Here is a 20,353-nt window from a genome sequence, read left to right as displayed (position 1 = left end):
TCCAACCCTCAGTACATTTCAAGCTTTAAAATGATTGGCAGTTCAGTGCTGAATGATGATTCATCCTCAGGTTAGATGGCATGCTACTGAGGAAGAGCTGAGTTATTTTTGCCATTTGGCGTTTATGATACAATTAAAGTAAAGCCCTCGGGATAGCTAGTTGCTGTTGCTGCTATGCAGGAAAAGAACATCTAAAGCAGACGTGTCAAACACAAGGCCCGGGGGCCGGATCCGGCCCGCAAAGTGGTTTCATGTGGCCCGCGAAGCCATCCTGGAAACAGTGAGGGAACGGCCCCCACTGCCTTGGTCCTGGCCCAGAGACCCTCCTTCTGCCAGAGACCCTCAGATCTGTCCCACTCCTGCCCAAGCCCCCATAGGCACCCTTGATGCGAACGATGTAGAGCTGGCCACGCCCACCCAGTAGGCCATACGCACTCTAGCCACGCCCACCCAGTAGGCCACGCCCACCCAGGCCACACCCACCCAGCCCCCTGAGGGTAACCGCAGTGCTGATGCGGCCCTCAATGAAATTGAGTTTGACACCCCTGATCTAAAGCAACAAAGGGAAAATTACAGTGGAAAAGGGGAAGCCATGGGAAAACTCAATATAGTGGAAGCTGAAGTGAATTGATTACTCTGACAGCTCAAAGATTAGTGAATTGTATGGACTGAAATTGGACACCTTCAGTCAGATGATTTTATTAATTAATTAAATGCTGTCCATTTTGCTTCCAAATCAGGAATAATGTAGCAAAGATCATCCTTGGGTACAATGCAATCCGTATCTAAATAGTATCAATTAGATTTTGCAAAGAGCCCTTTAATGTGGTAGGCAAGTTTATGCTGCAGCCGTTGATGCAGAAGGAGGGGTTGATCAGTTTCATCGTCAAATTCAATCCAAAATCGAATGCAAGCAAGATGTGTTGTACTTAGAGACAGGAATGCCAGTGTTGGAAATAGTAGCTAGCCAGATATTCTCAGGAACAGAAGTGAAGCAGCAGAACCACTTTTCAGTTTTTGCCACCTCAGTGATTTCTTCATGACATCATATTGATACAAAGAAGTGGCAGAACTCAGTTTTAGCGGCAAAGGTGCGGCTGGAAGCTTTGCAACAGATCAAGAATTGCTCGTGTGCAAGTTCTAAGTCAGGATGTGCACACGAGCTAAACCAGAAGACTAAAGCCAAAACAGTTTCCAAAATTTGATCTTGAGCACATACCCCCTGTTTTCAAGGAGAACACCAGGAATCGCTTTGAGGTCCTGAACCTCATTGACAGGGAACCAGAACTCTGAAATTAAATCAAGGAAGCTTTCAACCTCAAACTGATACGCTGAAGAAGATGAAAGATGGAAGGAATGTACTGAAATTCTGAACAGTAAAGATATCAATATCCTAGAGACCTAATTTACAGCCACAACTTGATAGCACAATGGAAAAAAAGGCAACTTGAAATGTTCCAGTGGAGCATTCTGAATGGGGTTGTTTTGCCCAGTCATGAAATCGAATGTTTCCTTTTTTAGGTGCATTCTATTTTATAGATCATTGACACCAGTTTCGCACACATTTAAAAAATATATTTTAAAAATACAAAGTACCTTATACTTTGCACGGAGCTGTGTATTATTTTCAACTAACCATGGATAGAACTTCCTGCTATAAAATGGTAGGGTTCTATCATGCCCTCTGCATATATACACCATATTTATGTTTGTTACTGCATAATATGAGAAACAATCATTTTGAATATAAAACGTCATTTAAGATTTTCCAAACGTAGCTCCAGTTAGATATTACCTTTGCATCTCATCTTCCTGCTTAGTTGGATCTGACACATTCTTTTACGTTGCCTTGATCAAATCCTTAAGAGTTTGTGCTACAGTAATGTTTCATGAGTTTAGTTGCTAAATGGAATGTTTAAACAATTTATATCTAAATATTTCGTTATATTTCTTTAAGGCCCTTGATATTAAAGAGGAATGTTTATGTGTTTGGTAGATCCTGCTTAAATAAAGTGTCTGCTTTCTGAAATCAGTAATTTACAGAATAATTACAACCAAGTTGGGATATTTTGTGGATGTTTTTTTTTCTTTTTAATTTATCCTGAATGGGTTTAGGCATCAGTAAAAAGAAAGAGTAACAGTTAAAAGATTGTGAAATTGCTGAGGAGAAGACAGCTTAGGGCCATAATGGCAGATTTTAAAAAAATTATGTGTGTGTTTACGACTGAGGAGCTATTTATTTTAGTTATTTAAATTATTTAAGTTATTTATTTAAACTATTTCAGCTTAAAAGTGTATCATGATCTTTACTTAGAAATGCTAATTCTAAAAAAAATCAACTTTTAGTTTTTTGTTTTTTTTAAATGCATAATTGTCTCATACAAAAAGGCTTGCTTCAGTAACTTTATATGTTGTCTGTCTTTTGCAGTTCATGATCTTCAGAGTTATGGACTTGACAATGTAAGTTCCCTAAGAGAACTTGTATTTGAGCTTTCTACTTACATTGAAAGGGATAGGAGATCTACATGTAGATAATTTGTCATATATTAACAACATTATAACTGTAGGAGTAATGAAATTGTTCTATTTAAAAATTATTGTAGAGTTCATTATACAATGCATTCATTATAAATCATGCTTTAAAAAAATCCCTCTCCCCATTTGCTAGAATTGTTGTCCTCTTTGATAGAGAACGTAGATCACTGAGCACAAACAACCTATCCTGGCTGCTGTTCCCAGGAGGGAGTACAGATGTATAATTGCCTGGGGACAGCTGCACTACTTCTTCCCCTGGGTAACGTACACGGAGGAACACAGAAGGAAACAATATTAGCAGTTCTGACCTGGCATAAACTGGCACAGGTGCTAAACACTTGTTGTTCCATTCCACAAAGAGGGAAGCCTGTGAAATACATGAGTGTGCCTAGGCACTAGATGGGAACTGATGAATAACAAGAGTCATATTTCATCCATCATATAAAATGGTGCCTGCACTGTGAATGGCCTCCAGCCTGTTCCATCTGTGCTATTTCTTCAACTCCTTGATATTTGGGGACTTTGTTTGCTTGTTTCAGATAAACATAACACATTTTATCAGGCATCTTTCATTTGGGAAGGATTATCCAGGCCTTGTGAACCCACTTGATGGAACAGTTGTCACAGCTCATCAAGGTATTGGTTTGAAGCAGCCTTTCAATCTAAACTGGTAAATGAAGGTGACAACCAGCACAACATTTGTTTACCGTTTGTTGCCTTAGCTAAACTAATCATTTTAATTATAAATTGGAGTTTGGTAACTTTTCAGCAGAACCATAAAAATGCAACTTTCCCTCCCTTTTTTAACTTCAGAATAAGGAATATGTCTAATGGAACCATATCCTCTCTTTTTTCTACATGTTTTCATTAGCAGTGTGGATAGAGTTAGGTGTTAATAGATATTCCCTAATTGCACGGTCTTCTTTACAGTATCACCTTTTAATTTCTTCTAACCTTTTCAATTTGTGTGAAGGGGAGAGCAACAAAAAGGCCTTCCAAAGATAGGAGTTGTTAATCTTATTGATTACTTTAAGGAAGGACTCCTAGCCTCAACCTCTCACTTTACTCTCTTCATATGTCATCTTAGTTTTATTAATTGCAGATCCAAGTTATAATAATAAAAATAACTTAATGATTGAGAGCTTGCTGAAATTCATAAAACTTCACCCCTAAAATGGCTGGTGCTAATCTATTTCAAATTCTTGCTGAATCCTAAGTCATTGTTTTAAGATTCTTGAAGTTTTAACATTTCTTGAGGTTTTCTGTACAAATCCAGCTTTTAACTTTTTGGTAGTTGTGTGAAATTACAAGCCACTTCCTATTCTGAAAAACACTTTGAGATCTATGCATTTTATGGGAAAACAATGTTCTGCAGAACAAAGAATGTTCCAGCAATTAACCACACTGTTTTGCACATCCCAAGTTTTTAGATGTCCACAGTAGGTGGCAGCACCTACAAATCTTGGCTTCTGTGAGAAAAGCTATGCAAGGTCATACCCGATCCAATACTTGGGTAGGAGACTATAGATAATTCCAGGATTATTAAATGAGAAGTCTTAAAACATGCAGAAAGAAGGTGGCTACATAGATACTCACACACAATAATTAGGATTTATGTTAATACTTAATTCTGCAGGAAAATTTGCATTTTCCCCCTAAGACAGCAATGCAATACATTGTGTGTGATAGTCTTTTTTGATATTGAGTAGAGTTTCACAAGCAGTCCGAAGAGAATGGGAAGATAAGATCCTGGTGGATTTCATGCCCAACTCTATTAATGCCTACCAAATTACTGGTTGAGTTCTACTCAGTCAATTTTGGTTACTTACACTTGGCATGAGCTATGCTGTGCATGAGGGAGCTGGTGCTCCACCCCATAGAAAAATGTTTCAATTGTTTGAGTCCTTGAATGGAACAATGGAGGTGTTTTGTTCCAAATACAGTGCCCAGAATGCATTTTCCAGTTAGAAATGATTTGAGGAGGAAAAAGGGGAAAAGTCACTCTTGGTTTTCTTTGCCAATAATGTATGTGGACATCCCTGGCAGTGAGGGATTTCTTTGCAGTGGCATGTGCATGATGGCAACTCTCGTGGCTGGGGAAGGAAAGGTGATGGGGTGGCTAACAATATATATGCGATGAAAAATGGAGTGATGTAAATCAGCTTTGTTGTGCCCTATAAAATCACTCTGGGACTTCTTCCAATTTTATTTCAGCTTGAAGTTGGAACAACCAAAGTGATTTTTTTTTCTGCTGAACTACATTTAATCCAAAACAATCCAGCAGAGTCATTCCACATCATACAGTATTTGTACTGGGTTAAAAACACAATTCTGTTTCACCCATACCCATTATGACTTTATTTTGGCTTTTAGCTTCGATGATGTTCCAATATTTTGTAAAAGTAGTCCCCACTGTGTACATGAAAGTTGATGGTGAGGTAAGAGCTGAATATTGTCTTTTCCTTAAATAGTTTTAAGTAATTTCTTTAAATTTGGTTAAATTCAACATTAAAACAGTCTTTTATTCAGATTTTGTTACAGGTAGTCCTCGTTTTCTAGCAGTTCATTAGTGACCATTCAAAGTTACAATGGCATGGAAAAAAAGTGACTTATGAACATTTTTCACACTTACAACCATTGTAGTAGTTGTGTAGTCATGTGATCAAAATTAAGACAACTGGTTTTTATTTATGATGGTTGTAGTGTCCCAGTGTCATGTGAGTTTTTGTGAGTTTCTGACAAGCAAAGACAATGGGGAAGCCAGATTCTCTTAACAACCGTGTTACTTATTTAATAGCTGAGGTGATTCACTTAACAACTGTGGCAAGAAAGGTTGTAAAATGGGGCAAAACTCACGTCTCATTTAGCAACAAAAATTATGGTTGTAACTCAAGGACTACCTGTATTATTTTCTCTTCCTTTTATATATCCCACAAATCTGCTGTGAGAAATGCAGGTGGAAAGGTTACAGGATGAAGGAGAATTCAAATTTTCAGCAGGGTCCTTTCTGTGGGGAAGTAATCTGCTATATTTAATGGGGAATGAAGAGATAGCATTCATAAATACCAGATAGAAAATTGCGAGCAATTCTACTAAACAATTCTATTTTGTTATTAAGCTATGAATAGTGGGCCTAGGATCTTCCAAAATATGGATCACAGATATTTTTGAAAGGAGATAGTTGCAGGTCACTTTTACTATGGTTACAAGTCTCCTGGCATACCTAAAAGAGAAATGAGTGACATGTACTTAACAATGCTCCTACCTGAAGAATACACAAAGCCATACACAATTAGCTGCATTTTTCTTTTTTTTTCTTCAGTTTGGATGGTGCCTAACACTAATCAACTATTTCAACATTTTTGTAGATGGTGAGGACAAATCAATTTTCAGTAACAAGGCATGAAAAAATAGCTAATGGACTAATTGGAGATCAAGGCCTACCTGGTGTGTTTGTACTATATGAGCTTTCTCCCATGATGGTGAAATTAACGGAGAAGCACAGGTGAGAGATTCTCAACATGAGTCTGAGTGTGAAGCAAAAAACCAGCTAATTTTTCCCCAGATGAAATTTCATTTAACGTGTCTGTAGAAGCCATGTTTTATGTGAAATGTATGATACGTAGAGATTGATAATAAGTGTGGTTTCTGGAAGATATTCTGAAATCAACAGATCCAAGCTGAAAGTATCTGACTTTTGTCTGAGTATAAATGTAATCATAAATGTAATTCATGAAATGGCTTTAATAAAACAATTATCTTACCGGTTTCAATTTTTGCCTTCAGAATGTAAATTCATATTAATGTTTTTCCAAATCCAGGTCCTTTACACATTTTCTCACAGGCGTCTGTGCCATTATTGGAGGAGTGTTTACAGGTAACTGGATTTTTGTGTTCCAGAAATTTAAATAGTTTTCTGTTCATTTTGAATCTGGAAATTAGTTTGTAAATGTTTTGATCAATACATCATACTTTCAGAGCATTTTCAAATCAGTTCTATCATTTACGTTGGCAGAATTGCCATTATCATTGAAAATAAAATGAGAATAGGGAAAATTTGACAGTTGCTATTTGTAATGAGTAATATTTGTGGTTTCTACTTACTATACAGCTTTTGAAAATGTATAACTCCTGATTGATTCAACCAGATTAAATTGACATGGTTACAAATGTATTATACCATAAGAGTAGAATTTGGAAAGAATGCCAGGGGGCTTCTTTTTATTTTGTGGCATTATTGCAGTTGTTGTTTTCTTTCCTTTCCATATGGGCTAATTAAACTGACCCTCATTTTCCTCCTTTCAGTTGCAGGACTCATTGATTCTTTGATCTATCATTCAGCTCGAGCCATTCAGAAGAAAATTGAACTTGGAAAAACTACATAGATTAGATTCTCCAATGCTTCCTAAAAGACTTGAAGAAATGAAAAATTACCCTAACATCAATGTCCAGTATGAATGTGCCAAGTGAAGATAATTGGAACTTTGAGAAGAGACTGACATTCCAGTCCTGGGACAAGTAAAACAGGGATTAAATTTAAACCAATGTTTGTGGCTGTTAAAACAATTATGTTTTAATACTCACCTTAATCTGTTGGCATATATTCCAATTTCTATATTCCAAAACAAAAGTATCATCCAGAATATAGACTGCAAGAACTTGTATATATCTAAAACTAGTTATTTCTAATTTAATTTGTATTTAGTGATACTGTAAAATGTGTGGTTGGAATAAATTCTCAGGAAAAAGTTTTACTAAAGTGATGTGATAATTTACTTTTTTAAAGCTTGCTTATATAGTATCAAGAGTTGTTATATCCAAAAATATTGCTTATGGCAGCCATTTTCCCCTCTTCATTGGTATGTAATATTTTAATTCTAACCACACTCTGCAATAGGTCACATGATCTTCATCTTTGGTTATTCATTTTCTAAAGTTGATTAGAATATTTTGCTATATAGTTGGAAATTACTGGTTCTTTGTCTCACAACCCTTTTCCCAATGCCTCATATATGTATTAGCAGTATCTCATTCTTCATCTCACTGTCCAGCTGACGGAGGTATCCTGTTCATTAATCATTGTGATGATTGATCAGGTAAGGCGATTATTTATGGTTGTGAAAATGATGACCTATTGAATTTATGCCTACTCTAGGCCAAATGTTTTGGAACCTAATGTACAAATAGTTTCCTCACTGGTTTCTACTCCATCTTGGGAGTATATATCAACTGCACCACTATGGCACTTTACTCTTCATGACATTAATTTAAATGTCTACAACCATGTAACTGAATTTTTGCTGTTTTACTGATCACATCATTTATATGTTATCCTTTTTGAGAGCAGCAGTGGCTAAAGTGAAGCACTGAGTGATATTTGGGATGGATAATCTATCAGTGGCTAGGAACCGCACTGACATTTTGTGAAGTGATGAGAGTCATAATGAGCTGAAGAATAATACAAATGGAGCAGGTCAGGATTTTCCAGGTTTTGGGAATTAGGTTAAATGTTGTGTGGAGAGGGAGGTTCTCTGCTTAAAACCCATCAGAGCAGTTGGAGAGAAGAGCAGGGGTCAATTAAGTAGGGTTCAGTGCCAATCTGACCCTTTATTTATTTACTCATTCTCTAATTGGAGCAGCATAAAAGTATTTAGATAATAGTGTGTTTTTGCCTAGTGAAATAGATTTATCCTGCATTTCAGTTTTACTTTACAGAGGAAAAGGCTATCATGCAATATTTCTAATCATAGAAATGGTCATGCCAACAAAAATTGTTCTGTCATAGAAAACTATGAACCAATTCATTGGCTACTTGGCTTACCGTTGTTTAAATAAAGTTTTAAATAAAAAAAATCAAAGAAATAATGTGAATTTTCTCATTATTGCTAATATTCCTTAGGTGTTTTGATATTGGGTCTAGAATTGATGAAGCTTAATGTAGAGAAGCCAATTAGTGTATTGGATATTCCTAAATAATGGCTGTTATAGTATAAATCTAGAATCACTCTAAACAATAAGATGGGTAGTATATAAGTTTAATAAACATACCTCCAGCAATCATTTTCAAATAATATTCAAATAATAATATTCAAATAATATTCAAATAATATTAAAAATCTGGATAATTTACTGAGAACTTGATTTATAAATTGTGATGGAGGGAAGGAGAAACACAAAATGAATGATCAATTCAAAGATATAGTTCACATTCAAACACCTGTTATGAAAATAATCAGAAATATGTTTCTTTGGATGCTACTTTTGGTGCTCCAATTTCTTCTGCTGTCAAAAACACAGCTAGCAAATCTGAATGGTTCTGTCTGGTTTCATACTCAGAGAAAGAAGCAAAATCTGAAGCTAGTAACAAATAGTGTTTATAGTCTCTGTTGTTCTAAAATATGTAAATTCAGAAAAGCAGGACCATGTTACTCATGTTTTTAATATTTAGTGCATTAAACAAACCGAAATGTCTCCTCTTCTTGTGTTCTATTTTTTATTTATTTATTTATTTATTTATTTATTTATTTATTTATTTATTTATTTATTTATTTATTTATTTATTTATTTATATTTATATACCGCCCTATTCCCTGAGGACTCAGGGCGGTTTACAGGGAATTAAAATCCAAAATACAAAAATTAAGAACCAAATTAAAAATATTAAATTGACCCTGTACTCAATTAAAAAGAACCCCAAATTAAAAATTTCTCCTCAGTCTGGGCCCGAGAGCTCGAAGAGCCAGGTCTTCAGGCCCCGGCGGAATGATCGGAGGTCGGGGGCAGTTCTCAGCTCCACCGGCAGCTGGTTCCAGAGGGCAGGTGCTCCCACCGAGAAGGCCCTATCCCTGGGTGTCACCCGCCGGCAATCTCTTACCGGCGGGACCCTGAGCAGACCCTCCCTGTGGGAGCGCACTGGGCGAAGGGCATTTGATGCCGGCAGCAGGTGTTCCCTCAGATATCCCGGACCCAGGCCATGTAGGGCTTTATAGGTGATAACCAGCACCTTGAATTTCACCCAGAGGGCAACCGGAAGCCAATGCAGCTCACGGAGTAGAGGTGTTACATGGGAGTATCGGGAAACCCCCATTACAACTCGCGCGGCCGCATTCTGCACCAGTTGAAGCCTCCGAGTGGTCTTCAAGGGCAGCCCCATGTAGAGAGCGTTACAGTAGTCCAGACGGGAGGTCACAAGCGTGTGAGTAACTGTGCGTAGGGCGTCTCGGTCCAGATAGGGACGCAACTGGCGCACCAGGCGAACCTGAGCAAAAGCCCCCCTGGTCACGGCTCCTATATGGTCTTCGAAATTGAGCCGTGAATCCAGGAGGACGCCCAAGTTGCGAGCCCTATCGACGGGGGGTAACACCTCACCCCCCATCATTAAGGATGGAATAACTTGGTTAACCCGAGATGCCGATATGCACAGCCACTCAGTCTTGGCGGGATTGAGACGAAGCCTGTTTCTCCCCATCCAGACCTGAACCGCCTCCAGGCACCGGGACATCACGGAGAGGGCATCACTGGGTTGGTTCGGGGTGGAAAGAAAAAGTTGGGTATCATCAGCGTACTGATGATACCCCACCCCAAAACCACGAATGATCTCGCCCAGCGGCCTCATATAGATGTTGAACAGGAGAGGCGAGAGAACCGACCCCTGAGGAACTCCACAAATGAGAGACCTCGGGGCGGATCTCTGCCCTCCTGTCAACACCGACTGCGAGCGGCCCTGGAGGTAGGAGGAGAACCACCGTAGAACGGTGCCTCCTACTCCCAACCCCCTGAGACGCCGCAGTAGGATACCATGGTCGATGGTATCGAACGCCGCTGAGAGATCTAATAGGACCAGGACAGAGGAGCAACCCCTGTCCCTAGCCCTCCAGAGATCATTCACCAGCGCGACCAATGCCGTCTCCGTGCTGTGTCCGGGCCTGAAGCCCGATTGGTACGGGTCCAGATAATCAGTTTCCTCCAGGAACAGAGGGAGCTGATGCGCCACCACGCTCTCAACAACCTTCGCCAGAAAGCGAAGGTTGGAGACTGGACGGTAGTTGTTTAAAACAGCCGGGTCCAAAGCAGGCTTCTTGAGAAGGGGTCTCACCACCGCCTCCTTCAAGGCGGCAGGAAAGACACCCTCCTTCAAGGAAGCAGTTATTACTGCATGGAACCAGCCTCGTGTTCCTTCCCGAGCCGCATAAGCTAGCCAGGAGGGGCACGGATCCAACAAACAGGTGGTGGTGCTCAGTCTCCCCATGATCCTGTCCACATCATCAGGGGAAACAGGGTCGAACTCATTCCAGATAACGTGCTCAAGACCGCCTGATTCCTCCACATTAGACTCTGCCCAGTCAGAGTCCAAGCCGGTCCGGATCCGAGCGATTTTGTCCGCCAGATGATGACTAAACTCCTCGGCTCGTCCCTGCAAGGGATCCTCTCTCACCTCCTGATTAAGGAGGGAGCGAGTCACCCTAAACAGGGCGGCCGGGCGATTATCTGCGGACGTGATAAGGGCGGCAAAGTAGTTAGACTTCGCCATCCTTATCGCCGCAAGATAAGACCTTATAAAGGTTCTTAACTGCAATCGGTCGGATTCGGATTGGCTGGATCTCCAACCGCTCTCTAGACCTCGTCTCCGGCGCTTCATCTCCTGGAGCTCCACAGAGAACCATGGGGCCCAACGGGATCTGCGTCGGGTCAGAGGTCGCATGGGTACAACGCAGTCGAGTGCCCTGGTGGCTGCCGTTTCCCAGGCCTCCACCAGGGCATCGACTGGGCTGTGGGCAAGGGTGATAGGTATAGGCCCAAGCGCCCTCTGGAACCGATCTGGGTCCATTAGGCGTCTGGGGCGGAACTACCTGGTCGGCTCCGCCGCCCAGCGGCGGGGGATGGCATGACGGAAAACCAGCCTCAGGAGGTGATGATCTGACCATGACAGAGGGGTGATGGATGGAGAACCCCCTCCCAGATCATCCAACCACTGTCCAGACAGGAACACCAGGTCGAGAGTGTGACCCCCCTCATGAGTCGGGCCCTCAATAACCTGGGTCAGGCCCATGGCTGTCTTTTCTTTGAAACCAGAACAGAGAGAATTTAAAAAATCTTAAATTGTGAACTATTTATAGAATGCCAATTTGCCTTCAATTGCCAGCCTTTCAATGAGTTGTAGCTCGAAAGGTCCATCGTGTACTCCAGACTTGCGAAAGGCTCCTGCATGACGGTTTTCTTCCCAGTAGTGATGCCAATTCCCATTGCTGTCTGCACCAAAGCCAAAGACAGAAACCTACCACATATAGGAGCAAGTGAGAAAATAGTAAATGTCTGCAAAAAACGTAAATGTTACACATCTACTGAAGAGATCAGACACCTAATCCCTGTTATATGTTTTGAATTACACTTCTTGCAGTGTAATTGTCATTGCCATGCTGGACGACTGCCAACTCGTGAGCTGGTGGCATCATACGGAGGCTGTGCCCACCCTAGCTCCAGCAATGTGAAAAAAGTCACATGTCACGTGACACAGCGAGTTTGACACCTGTGGTCTATTTCATTACATAAATGCCAAAGTTGCATAATTTATATCCCTCCTCAAATGTCAATTTTACTCTTTGTTTTCAAAAGTTATATATGGGTTTTGCAAAGTGGAAAGTGAAACAACAAGTAGTTAAAATGTAACTCATGCTGAATTTATTTTTTGTCATAATTTTTCATTTTGGTGATTAAAGTACAAAGTGTCCTATCAATTGGCCTCTTACAATCTGCCATTTAGTAGCTTCCCAACAAGATTTATATTAATAAATAAATAAATAAATTGTTTTAGGAACAGAGCTAAAAGTGGTTAGTGAAGCAATAGGAACTCAAGGGCCATTTAGCACAGAACCCCTTTACAGCAGCCATCCCCAACCTCTCTGGCTCTACAGACCAGTGGCGAAGGTGGCGGGGGAGGGGGAAGGGAATGGTTCTGCACAAGCACGGGGAACGCTTGCAAAGCTCCCTTGGAACTTCACACACTCACCTGGTGGCCCGCTGCTTGCACGGTCCAGTTCCCAATGGGCTGTGGTCCAATACTGGGCAACAGCCCAAAGGTTGGGGACACCTGATTTACAGAATTAAGAGGGGTGGTTCTTTCTACAGCACTTACCTGTGTGCAAGTATGGATGGCAAAAATTAGTGTAATCAACCCAGTGGAAGGATACTTTCCATGATGCCATGTCCATTTGTCATGGATATATTTCAGGAAAACAGGGTGAAGTATTAGAATCTAAAAAGATAATTTTGTAAAACAAGAGTCACCCAGGTTGATCACAGATTCCTCCTCATGCTGATCCATTTATTTTTTAAGAATAACTCCAGAGCAAGAAAAGTCCTTAATTTCCCCTAGGCCAGGGGTAAGCAACCTATGCTGACTCAGGAATTCTGGGAGTTGAAGTCCATGAGTCATAAAAGAACCGAGGTTGCCTACCCTTGCCCTAGGCCTTAAAGTAGAATGGGTGATCCCCTCTCCATGGACACATCAGCCCCTGACAGTATGTGCAATTATTCCATGGTTTCAGGGCCAAGGTACCACAAAATACCACACCTGTAGCCTGGAATGAGAACAGTTCATATTCCTAAGAGATTCCTAGTTGGATCCTTCCTAGTACAAGTTTGCTTTGACTGTTAAGAATGAGTACGGTGGCCTCCATAACTTTTTTTCTTCCGCCTCTCATATTTTATTATTTAGCAAGGAATATTATCACCTTGAAATATGATGCATTTAATGTATAAGATAAATATAAAACAATAAAAAAGGTAAAGGAAAAGGTTCCCCCGCACATGCGTGCTAGTCGTTTCCGACTCTAGGGGCCGGTGCTCATCTCCGTTTCAAAGCCGAAGAGCCAGCGCTTGTCCGAGGACGGCTCCGTGGTCATGTGGCCGGCATGACTAGACGCCAAAGGCGCACGGAACGCTGTTACCTTCCCACCATAGTGGTCCCTATTTTTCTACTTGCATTTTTATGTGCTTTCGAACTGCTAGGTTGGCAGAAGCTGGGACGAGTAACAGACGCTCACTCTGCTACGTGGCACTCAGGATTCGACCCGCCAAACTGCCGACCTTCTGATCGACAAGCTCAGCGTCCTAACCCACTGAGCCACCGCGTCCCTATATAAAACAATACATACACTTTATTTATGAAGTTGGGACTCCAGTGCTGATTATTTTAATCCACAAAAAATAAAAAGAGTTGTAATAGTTAATAAATGCATTATTGTTTTTTTCATTTATACCTTACCTCACTTTTATCAGCTTTAATAAATCGTTTAACTCTTTTGTATGTTCTGTGAAAAGAATGGAAGAATTTTTACTATTCAACATTATTTGATTTTCTTTTAATCAAAATTGTATAAAGAAAACTATATTAGTCTACGGTAGCCCCAAATAAGGAGACTTCTGATTTTAATCATGATTTTATTTTTGTTCCTCTGGTTGGTAGACTGAAATCCATTTATGAAAAACCAGTTTCATTGGAAATTTCTTTAATAAGTGATAATGACAAATAGATACCTGAAATAGTGAGAAATGTGTTTGCCATCCAAGAATGGAATCATGCTTGATATCCTAATAACACTAGGAATGCTTGATAGCATGACATTACTATGTAATTGCCCAGCCTTTTATATTGCATCTACTTAGGGAGGATACTTACTGCTGGATATATCCTGTTGAAAGGGCACTGGCCAGCCATTTGAGATCCAGGGGTTTGAAAGGGACTAGTACAAGATGTACATTAGGGCGGAGATTCACAGCACTCTCTGGGTACATGAAATGGTGTGTGGTTCGTGTACCAACATCTTCCTCAAAACCTGTAACCTGTGCAGTGTTCATTCTTGGAGAATATTAAAAAAAACCTAATGAATTTTTTTTTATTCAAGATACCTAGGTCACACACATGGGAAAAATCATTACTTAAATTTACTAAGTACAAAACCTGGATCTAAGTCACAGATCCAGATAAAGTTATGGATATCACCTACATGATATTCAATGTGCTTTATTAACTTGAGACTATTTATCTATTTCCTCATGTGGTTATCACTTTTTGAGAGGAATTTAAATAGGATAATATATATTGTGTGCTAGAAGTACAGAATATGGTCCATAAGCTGCATGCAGCATGCCTTTTGTGGTCTCAAGAGAATTTAGGATTTGGGATGGATTTTAAGGGGCAAATTTTAAACCTTGGATAATGTTAAGGCATTCATTTCATGGCTTAAAAATATTCAGACTTGGCCCATGGTGCCTACTTTAGGTCCCTATTTTGGGAATGTGACATAATGGGCAAAGTACATGCAACCATCTGTATAACAAAATGTATACCACCTACCCTTAGAAATGGGGATTTTCTAACCCCAACTGGATGTAGACTGAGATCTCTATACCTGACGCATAAAGACTGTTTTTCTTCCCTAAGACAATAGAGTCTTACAATAACCAGTTATAATATCTGATCATAGCAGCAACGCATTAGATTGCTGATTACAAACTTAGGATCATTTATCAGGATAAAAATGTTTTTAAAATTGTAATGGTCATTCTTTCATTGTCAATTTGTTGATGGCCACATGCTGTCAATAGAGGAAATCACATTTTTTCTATATATACACTTTAAAAGATTTTTACTTTTCATTATTAAATTTATATGCCTTGAGGTTTAATTCAGATTCAAAGTGCTTCAGAAGGTGAATGCAGTTTCTGTCTGTGATTCATTAATACAATGTCATCTTTTCTTGGATCCCAACAGAGTTGTGTGATCATGGAAAACACTTTTATTGCTGCTACTGCTCTAACAAATCAGAGACATGCTGAGTTCATAGCGCTGCATATTCAAAACACCGCCTTTGAATCAAATCAAACGTGGCATAAATATCCCAACTCCCTACCATTTTAGGACAGTCAAACTAGATGATGTAACAATAAAAGAAGAATGAAATAGGAAAATATCACTCTTGGGAAAGGACTGCACCAATCTTTGGTGTGTCTTTTGAATCTAAATTGAGGGCTGTAGATCTCGCTCTCATTCTTTATGTATATGCTCTGTTCTACCTACCTCATCACAAATTTGTGAGAATCTATCTTCTCCCCATATTTGGAGCCCTTCAGCCTTCCTGAGTTTCCCACCACAGCACAGGTTCCACAAAGAGCAACATCCTGAATTCTAGCAGGGGGTGACTGAAGGAGGTCAAACAGATTTTTTGCTATCATCTGTATTTGGCTGCCATCTTTTGATCTTTGTAGCTTCTGATGAAATAATATAGAGCATTAGAAGCAGGCTGGGGGGACTTTCAATAACACTTGCCCAAGAAAATGATCTACTTTGGGGAAGAAATACAGACCCTTTGGATACCTCTGAACTACACTGGTCAATACTGATTTCAAAAGCGGGACCTATATCTGTAGGAGTCTGACCATGAAAAAAGATCACTATTTCTTTAACAAACATGGAAGAAGGTACAGCTGTGTAGCCTCAATGCCCTAGAGCAGGGGTAGGCAACCTCGGCTCTTTTATGACTCATGGACTTGAACTCCCAGAATTCCTGAGTCAACATAGCTGGCTCAGGAATTCTGGGAGTTGAAGTCCATGAGTCATAAAAGAGTCGAGGTCGCCTACCCCTGCCCTGGAGCAATGTTTGGTAAAAGGATTAGTGGCTATGTGACTTATTCACAAGACATACTGAACCAAAAACTGGCCAGTCACATTCTAGCCTAATACGTTATGTAAATATTACCTATCTGAAATGTATGGTTCAGGTGCATTAAGGAACTTAAAATATTGAACCAATTTATCCATATGATAGAAACAAATTCTTTATCATTTTTCATTGCAGTGCTAATCTTTCCCTACCAAATGGTTTTCTTGGTCTTATAGATTTATCCTTTCTTAATCATGATTGATTAATTTGGGGTTTACTTAAAACTTATTCATAAAATGGTAATGATTAATGACACAGAAGCAGAGAAATATTAAATATATGGAAAGTAAAATTTCAGTAGATATGTCTAGTTAATTTCTAGTAAATCCATTAGAGAAAATAAAAAAATAATTTTTCATATAACTCACCACACATCAAACAGCAAGCATAGTCCTAAACAGAAAAAATGTTCTATACCTTAGATACATTATAAGACATGAGAACAGAGCTGAAAGATTAACAGAAACCAAAGGACAGCTTGAAGATTTCCAAACTGGCTGACTCGGAAATGTTCATTATGGACAGGGAGGCTATGGCCCTCTACAAATTGTTCAACGCTAACTCCCATTCCATGCAATGTTGATGGAATTCAGATTGTAACAACATTCAGGAGGATTGTTGGCTAAATGGACAATGAATGGTTTCTCTACAGTTAGGAAACAAAAGCAGATCTTATCTTTTTTCATCCATCTAGCCAAAAGATAACACAATCTAGATATTTCAGCAGGGGAAAGAAGAGAAGCCAGGTTTTTGATAAGTACAGGAAAAAAGCAAGCAAAAGGCAAATTGTGTAAAATATGTTTTACATAAGTATATGAAGATTATGAATGTTCACTCTATTGGACTTTAATGCTTTTGCTATGCTCAGTCTTAGTTAAAATGAACTCAAAGATAAAATGCTAAAATAAGCCTCTATCATTTATTTTCCACTGAAAGACAAATCTGAACAAGTACTACACATAACCAACACTTTGCTTAGTGGAGAGAATAATATTCTTTCCGATTCTTTTCTCTAAATAGATATAGTTGTTTAGCTTAGTAATATGATGCAGTACTCACCAGCCACCACTGAAGAACCTCTGGTGGGATATCAGAGTTTTCAAGAATCAGCCGGCGGTTTATTGAGGCATTAAAGTGGTCACAAAACCAATCCCAGCTGCTTAGGCCAGTGCATCTGTTATAGTGACACATTTCCTCTTTCATGAATGAGTCTTGCACTAGCCACTCATCAAAACTTTTTGTCAAAGGTGAAACAGAGATATATATCTTCCAGATAGAAAGTGCAATGCATAAGGCCAGAACAATCCACAACTTCTTCTTACACATCTTTGTTCACTCCATCAGTTTGATATGCGGGTTCTGAGGTTTTGGTGGTAAAAAATACAGGAAACCAGAAGTTGCCTTCAAGCTTTACATTTTTATTCAGCTGAACAAAAAGACAGGCTTCTCTAAATGAGAGTAGCCCCGAAAGACAAGAAATCCTTGTATTTATTCTTTCTAGTTACATAACCAAGCATCCAGCAAAGCTGACACGCATATGATAAAGATTTCACCCAGTAAGTCTGGCATACTGCAGATAAGAGAGCAGAAGTAACAAGCATGTTCCCTTTTGGGTGTTTCCCTAAAGATATTGTATGTTCTTGGGTGGGTTAGGACAGGGCTTTTCAACCAGTGGTACGGGTACCACCTGTGGTACATTGGCACCTGGCAGGTGGTACGCGACCATCCTAGAAAAGTGGTAGCAGGGGAAGGGAATCAGCTGAACCAGTGGCAGCACTGCACAAGCCTGAGCAAGAGATGGCTGGAGCTGCAGGGCTATCAGAGCTCAGCGGAAGCGCCAGTATCAGCACTTCTTCGGGGCTGTCAGGGCTCAGTGGAAGCGCCAGGATCAGTGCCAGGCTCCAGCTGGAGCTCGGCGCTGATCCTGGAGCTTCTGAGCCCACAAGAATCACCCATCAGCGGGAATGTTGCAGCATCTCCAGGGTCTTGTGATTTATGTTCAGATGCTTGGCAACTGATTCATATTTATGATGGTCACAGTGTCCCAGGGTCATGTGAAGTGACCAAAACCTGCTGCAACCACCCAGCAGAGGGGGGGAATAAAAACCAAACACCTCCCCACCCCACCCCCACTGCCAATCCTCAACAGAAATGCTCACAACAATGAAAACCTCAGACAGGAGGAAGAGTGCTGCTGGGCGGGCAGGCAGGTGTCTTGCTCGGCTGTGGCTTGGAGGTCACTTTTTTCAGTGCCATTGTAGCTTTGAACAGTCACTAAGAGAACTGTTGTAAGTTAAGGACTACCTATACTTTATCACTTTTTCCATTTTTTTTGGTCATCAAGTTTTTGACACATTGCTAGGTGACTGGTGGTACTCGGATGTTGCCATATCCTAAAAGTGGTACAATGAGTGAAAAGATTGAAAAGCCCTGGGTTAGGACATTGGGTATTTTCCTTGCTGGCCTTTCATGACCTTGCATCAAGGACTTTGCAAGAGCCCAAAGACAGTAGGTCCATCTGCACAGTCACAATTGATATTTCCTATACTGTCCCCTAATTCTGTGTCAACATACTTTTCATACTTAGAGCAGTGTGCAAAAGTATGAACATGGGATAGGCTTCTGTTGTATGCGGGCCACATTGTTGAAGATAGGGAGAGGTGAATAGGGGCAAGAGGTGAATGACACAACAGGATACAAGAACAAGGAATACTACAAAGAGAGTATCAAGAATAATTCCTTAAACCATCCCCATCAGTAGAAATCTTCAGATTTTTAGGGTAATTCCTAATTCCTTCCTCCATGAGATGAATGGTATCCTTGTGTTGGATAATATGAACAGAGGGAAAGATAATCCCTTTGGTACATGTACCAGATCAGTAAGCTGGCAAAGACTTGCAGGCAAGCTGACCACAAAGGAACCACCAGTCCTAGTGGTTAGCAAGATAAATGCCTGGTTCACCTTCCAACCCCTTAGGCATATAATCTCTAACACCAGACATATAAGTCATGAGTCCCATTGCTGCAAATGAATTACAAAGAGCAGAGGGGACCTCCTTGTAGTCAAGGCCAAAGGTCTGATGACATCTATGCCAACCAGCCCACATGCCAGTACTGACCTTCCATGTGACTGTGCAAGGTGTATAAATCCCTAACTTATGTCTGGAAGAACTTTCCTGCCCCAAACACAGGGAGAGTCCATCCCCTTGTTACACTGGCCATGCTGAACATGAAGGCTTCTAAGGGTGTAGTTTCCATGGCCAATCCACGTATACCAATGGGGGATATAACTGCGCAGATTCATCTGTTATGTTCAAAAGCTGAATCCATGCTTGCATATCCAGTATATGGGTGCTGGAGCCCCAAGTCCCCAAAGAGGGACTGGGAAATTGGAGCCCACCACCCATAATTGAACCTGACCACTGCCCATAATCCCCCCCCCCCGCAAAAGAGAGCATGGAGTAGGGAAAGAAAAACAAGACAGTACTAAAAAAGAAAGGATGAACAACCCAAATAAAAAAAACCCAGATGTCAGCCAAGAGAGAGAAGTGATGCTCACGATGTAATTAAGCAGGAAGCCAGTGAGAAGAATCGCCCTTGTAGAAGCCTAGCAGACACAGGTATGACAATGACTAAAACGTCCCGGCTTACAGATCAGTGTTGGCCCTCAAACAGAAGCTTCAGCCCAAGGTCTTCCTCAGCACCAGGGGCCACAGTCCAAGCAACGTGGTCCTCAGTGTCAGAAGGTGGTGAAGAAGAGCGAAGACAAGCATGAATCCAAGCACGAAGTCCAGCAACCTTGACCACCATATGGGTAGTGAGAAGAACAATGAAGTGCCCTGTCCAGCAGTCAGCTAAAGGGCCAGAAGCAGTCTAGGATGTGAAAAACACCTAAACACCAGGAAGGAAAGGATAGAGTGGATGATCCACCCCTGGATGATGGAGGGCCTGAACAGCTTGAGAAATGGAAGAAACATCATTAGCAAGAGAGTGTATACATCCTCTGAGGGCCTGGTCTCCAACAACAGGGAGGAAAGTGGATAAGGCAAATGTGGAAGAAAGGGCTGATCACACACCATCCCAAAGGGAAACAGGCC

At 40.5% G+C, this 20,353-nt stretch overlaps 2 protein-coding genes across 6 annotated transcripts in view; one reads left to right on the top strand and one right to left on the bottom strand.

Annotated features, from left to right (window-relative positions):
- The window catches only part of ERGIC3 (ERGIC and golgi 3), a 20,362-nt gene extending 13,076 nt beyond the window's left edge, over positions 1–7,286 (top strand). For both annotated transcript variants that reach the window (XM_083358999.1, XM_083358998.1), the window contains exons 8-13: positions 2,429–2,460; positions 3,075–3,171; positions 4,909–4,973; positions 5,904–6,040; positions 6,357–6,412; positions 6,841–7,286. In XM_083358999.1, the coding sequence (XP_083215125.1) occupies positions 2,429–2,460; positions 3,075–3,171; positions 4,909–4,973; positions 5,904–6,040; positions 6,357–6,412; positions 6,841–6,920 (467 nt within the window). In that variant the 3' untranslated portion in view covers positions 6,921–7,286. The remainder of the gene's footprint in view (positions 1–2,428; positions 2,461–3,074; positions 3,172–4,908; positions 4,974–5,903; positions 6,041–6,356; positions 6,413–6,840) is intronic.
- Positions 3,232–20,353, bottom strand: LOC310638173 (CMP-N-acetylneuraminate-beta-galactosamide-alpha-2,3-sialyltransferase 2-like). Of its 4 annotated transcripts, XR_014492054.1 has the most exons (9): positions 19,908–20,351; positions 17,316–17,626; positions 15,614–15,804; positions 14,213–14,392; positions 13,799–13,844; positions 12,668–12,787; positions 11,665–11,809; positions 6,300–6,466; positions 3,232–5,758 (listed from the first exon to the last, which is right to left on the bottom strand). XR_014492054.1 is itself a non-coding variant. In XM_083359001.1 (7 exons), the coding sequence occupies exons 2-7, from the start codon at positions 17,580–17,582 to the stop codon at positions 11,642–11,644; spliced, it is 972 nt and encodes a 323-aa protein (XP_083215127.1). In that variant the 5' UTR covers positions 17,583–17,626; positions 19,908–20,348; the 3' UTR covers positions 11,590–11,641. The 4 variants fall into 4 exon arrangements, 1 of the variants encoding a protein (XP_083215127.1); XR_014492055.1 differs by lacking the exons at positions 3,232–5,758; positions 6,300–6,466 and adding an exon at positions 8,555–9,030 and having other exon boundaries at positions 11,591–11,809; positions 19,908–20,348; XR_014492053.1 differs by lacking the exons at positions 3,232–5,758; positions 6,300–6,466; positions 14,213–14,392 and adding an exon at positions 8,555–9,030 and having other exon boundaries at positions 11,591–11,809; positions 19,908–20,353.

This window comes from Vipera ursinii (genome assembly GCF_947247035.1).
Source record: "Vipera ursinii genome assembly, chromosome: 3".
Classification (NCBI taxonomy): domain Eukaryota; kingdom Metazoa; phylum Chordata; class Lepidosauria; order Squamata; family Viperidae; genus Vipera; species Vipera ursinii.
This window is presented reverse-complemented; position numbering and strand designations above follow the sequence as displayed.

Coding starts and splice junctions, on each gene's coding strand:
- LOC310638173 (XM_083359001.1), bottom strand. CDS start 17,582: ATGTGTAAGAAGAAGTTGTGGATTGTTCTGGCCTTATGCATTGCACTT. Junction 15,805..17,315: donor AGGTTCTTCAGTGGTGGCTG/GTGAGTACTGCA, acceptor TTATTTCATCAG/AAGCTACAAAGATCAAAAGA. Junction 11,810..12,667: donor CCATCCATACTTGCACACAG/GTAAGTGCTGTA, acceptor TATATGTGGTAG/GTTTCTGTCTTTGGCTTTGG.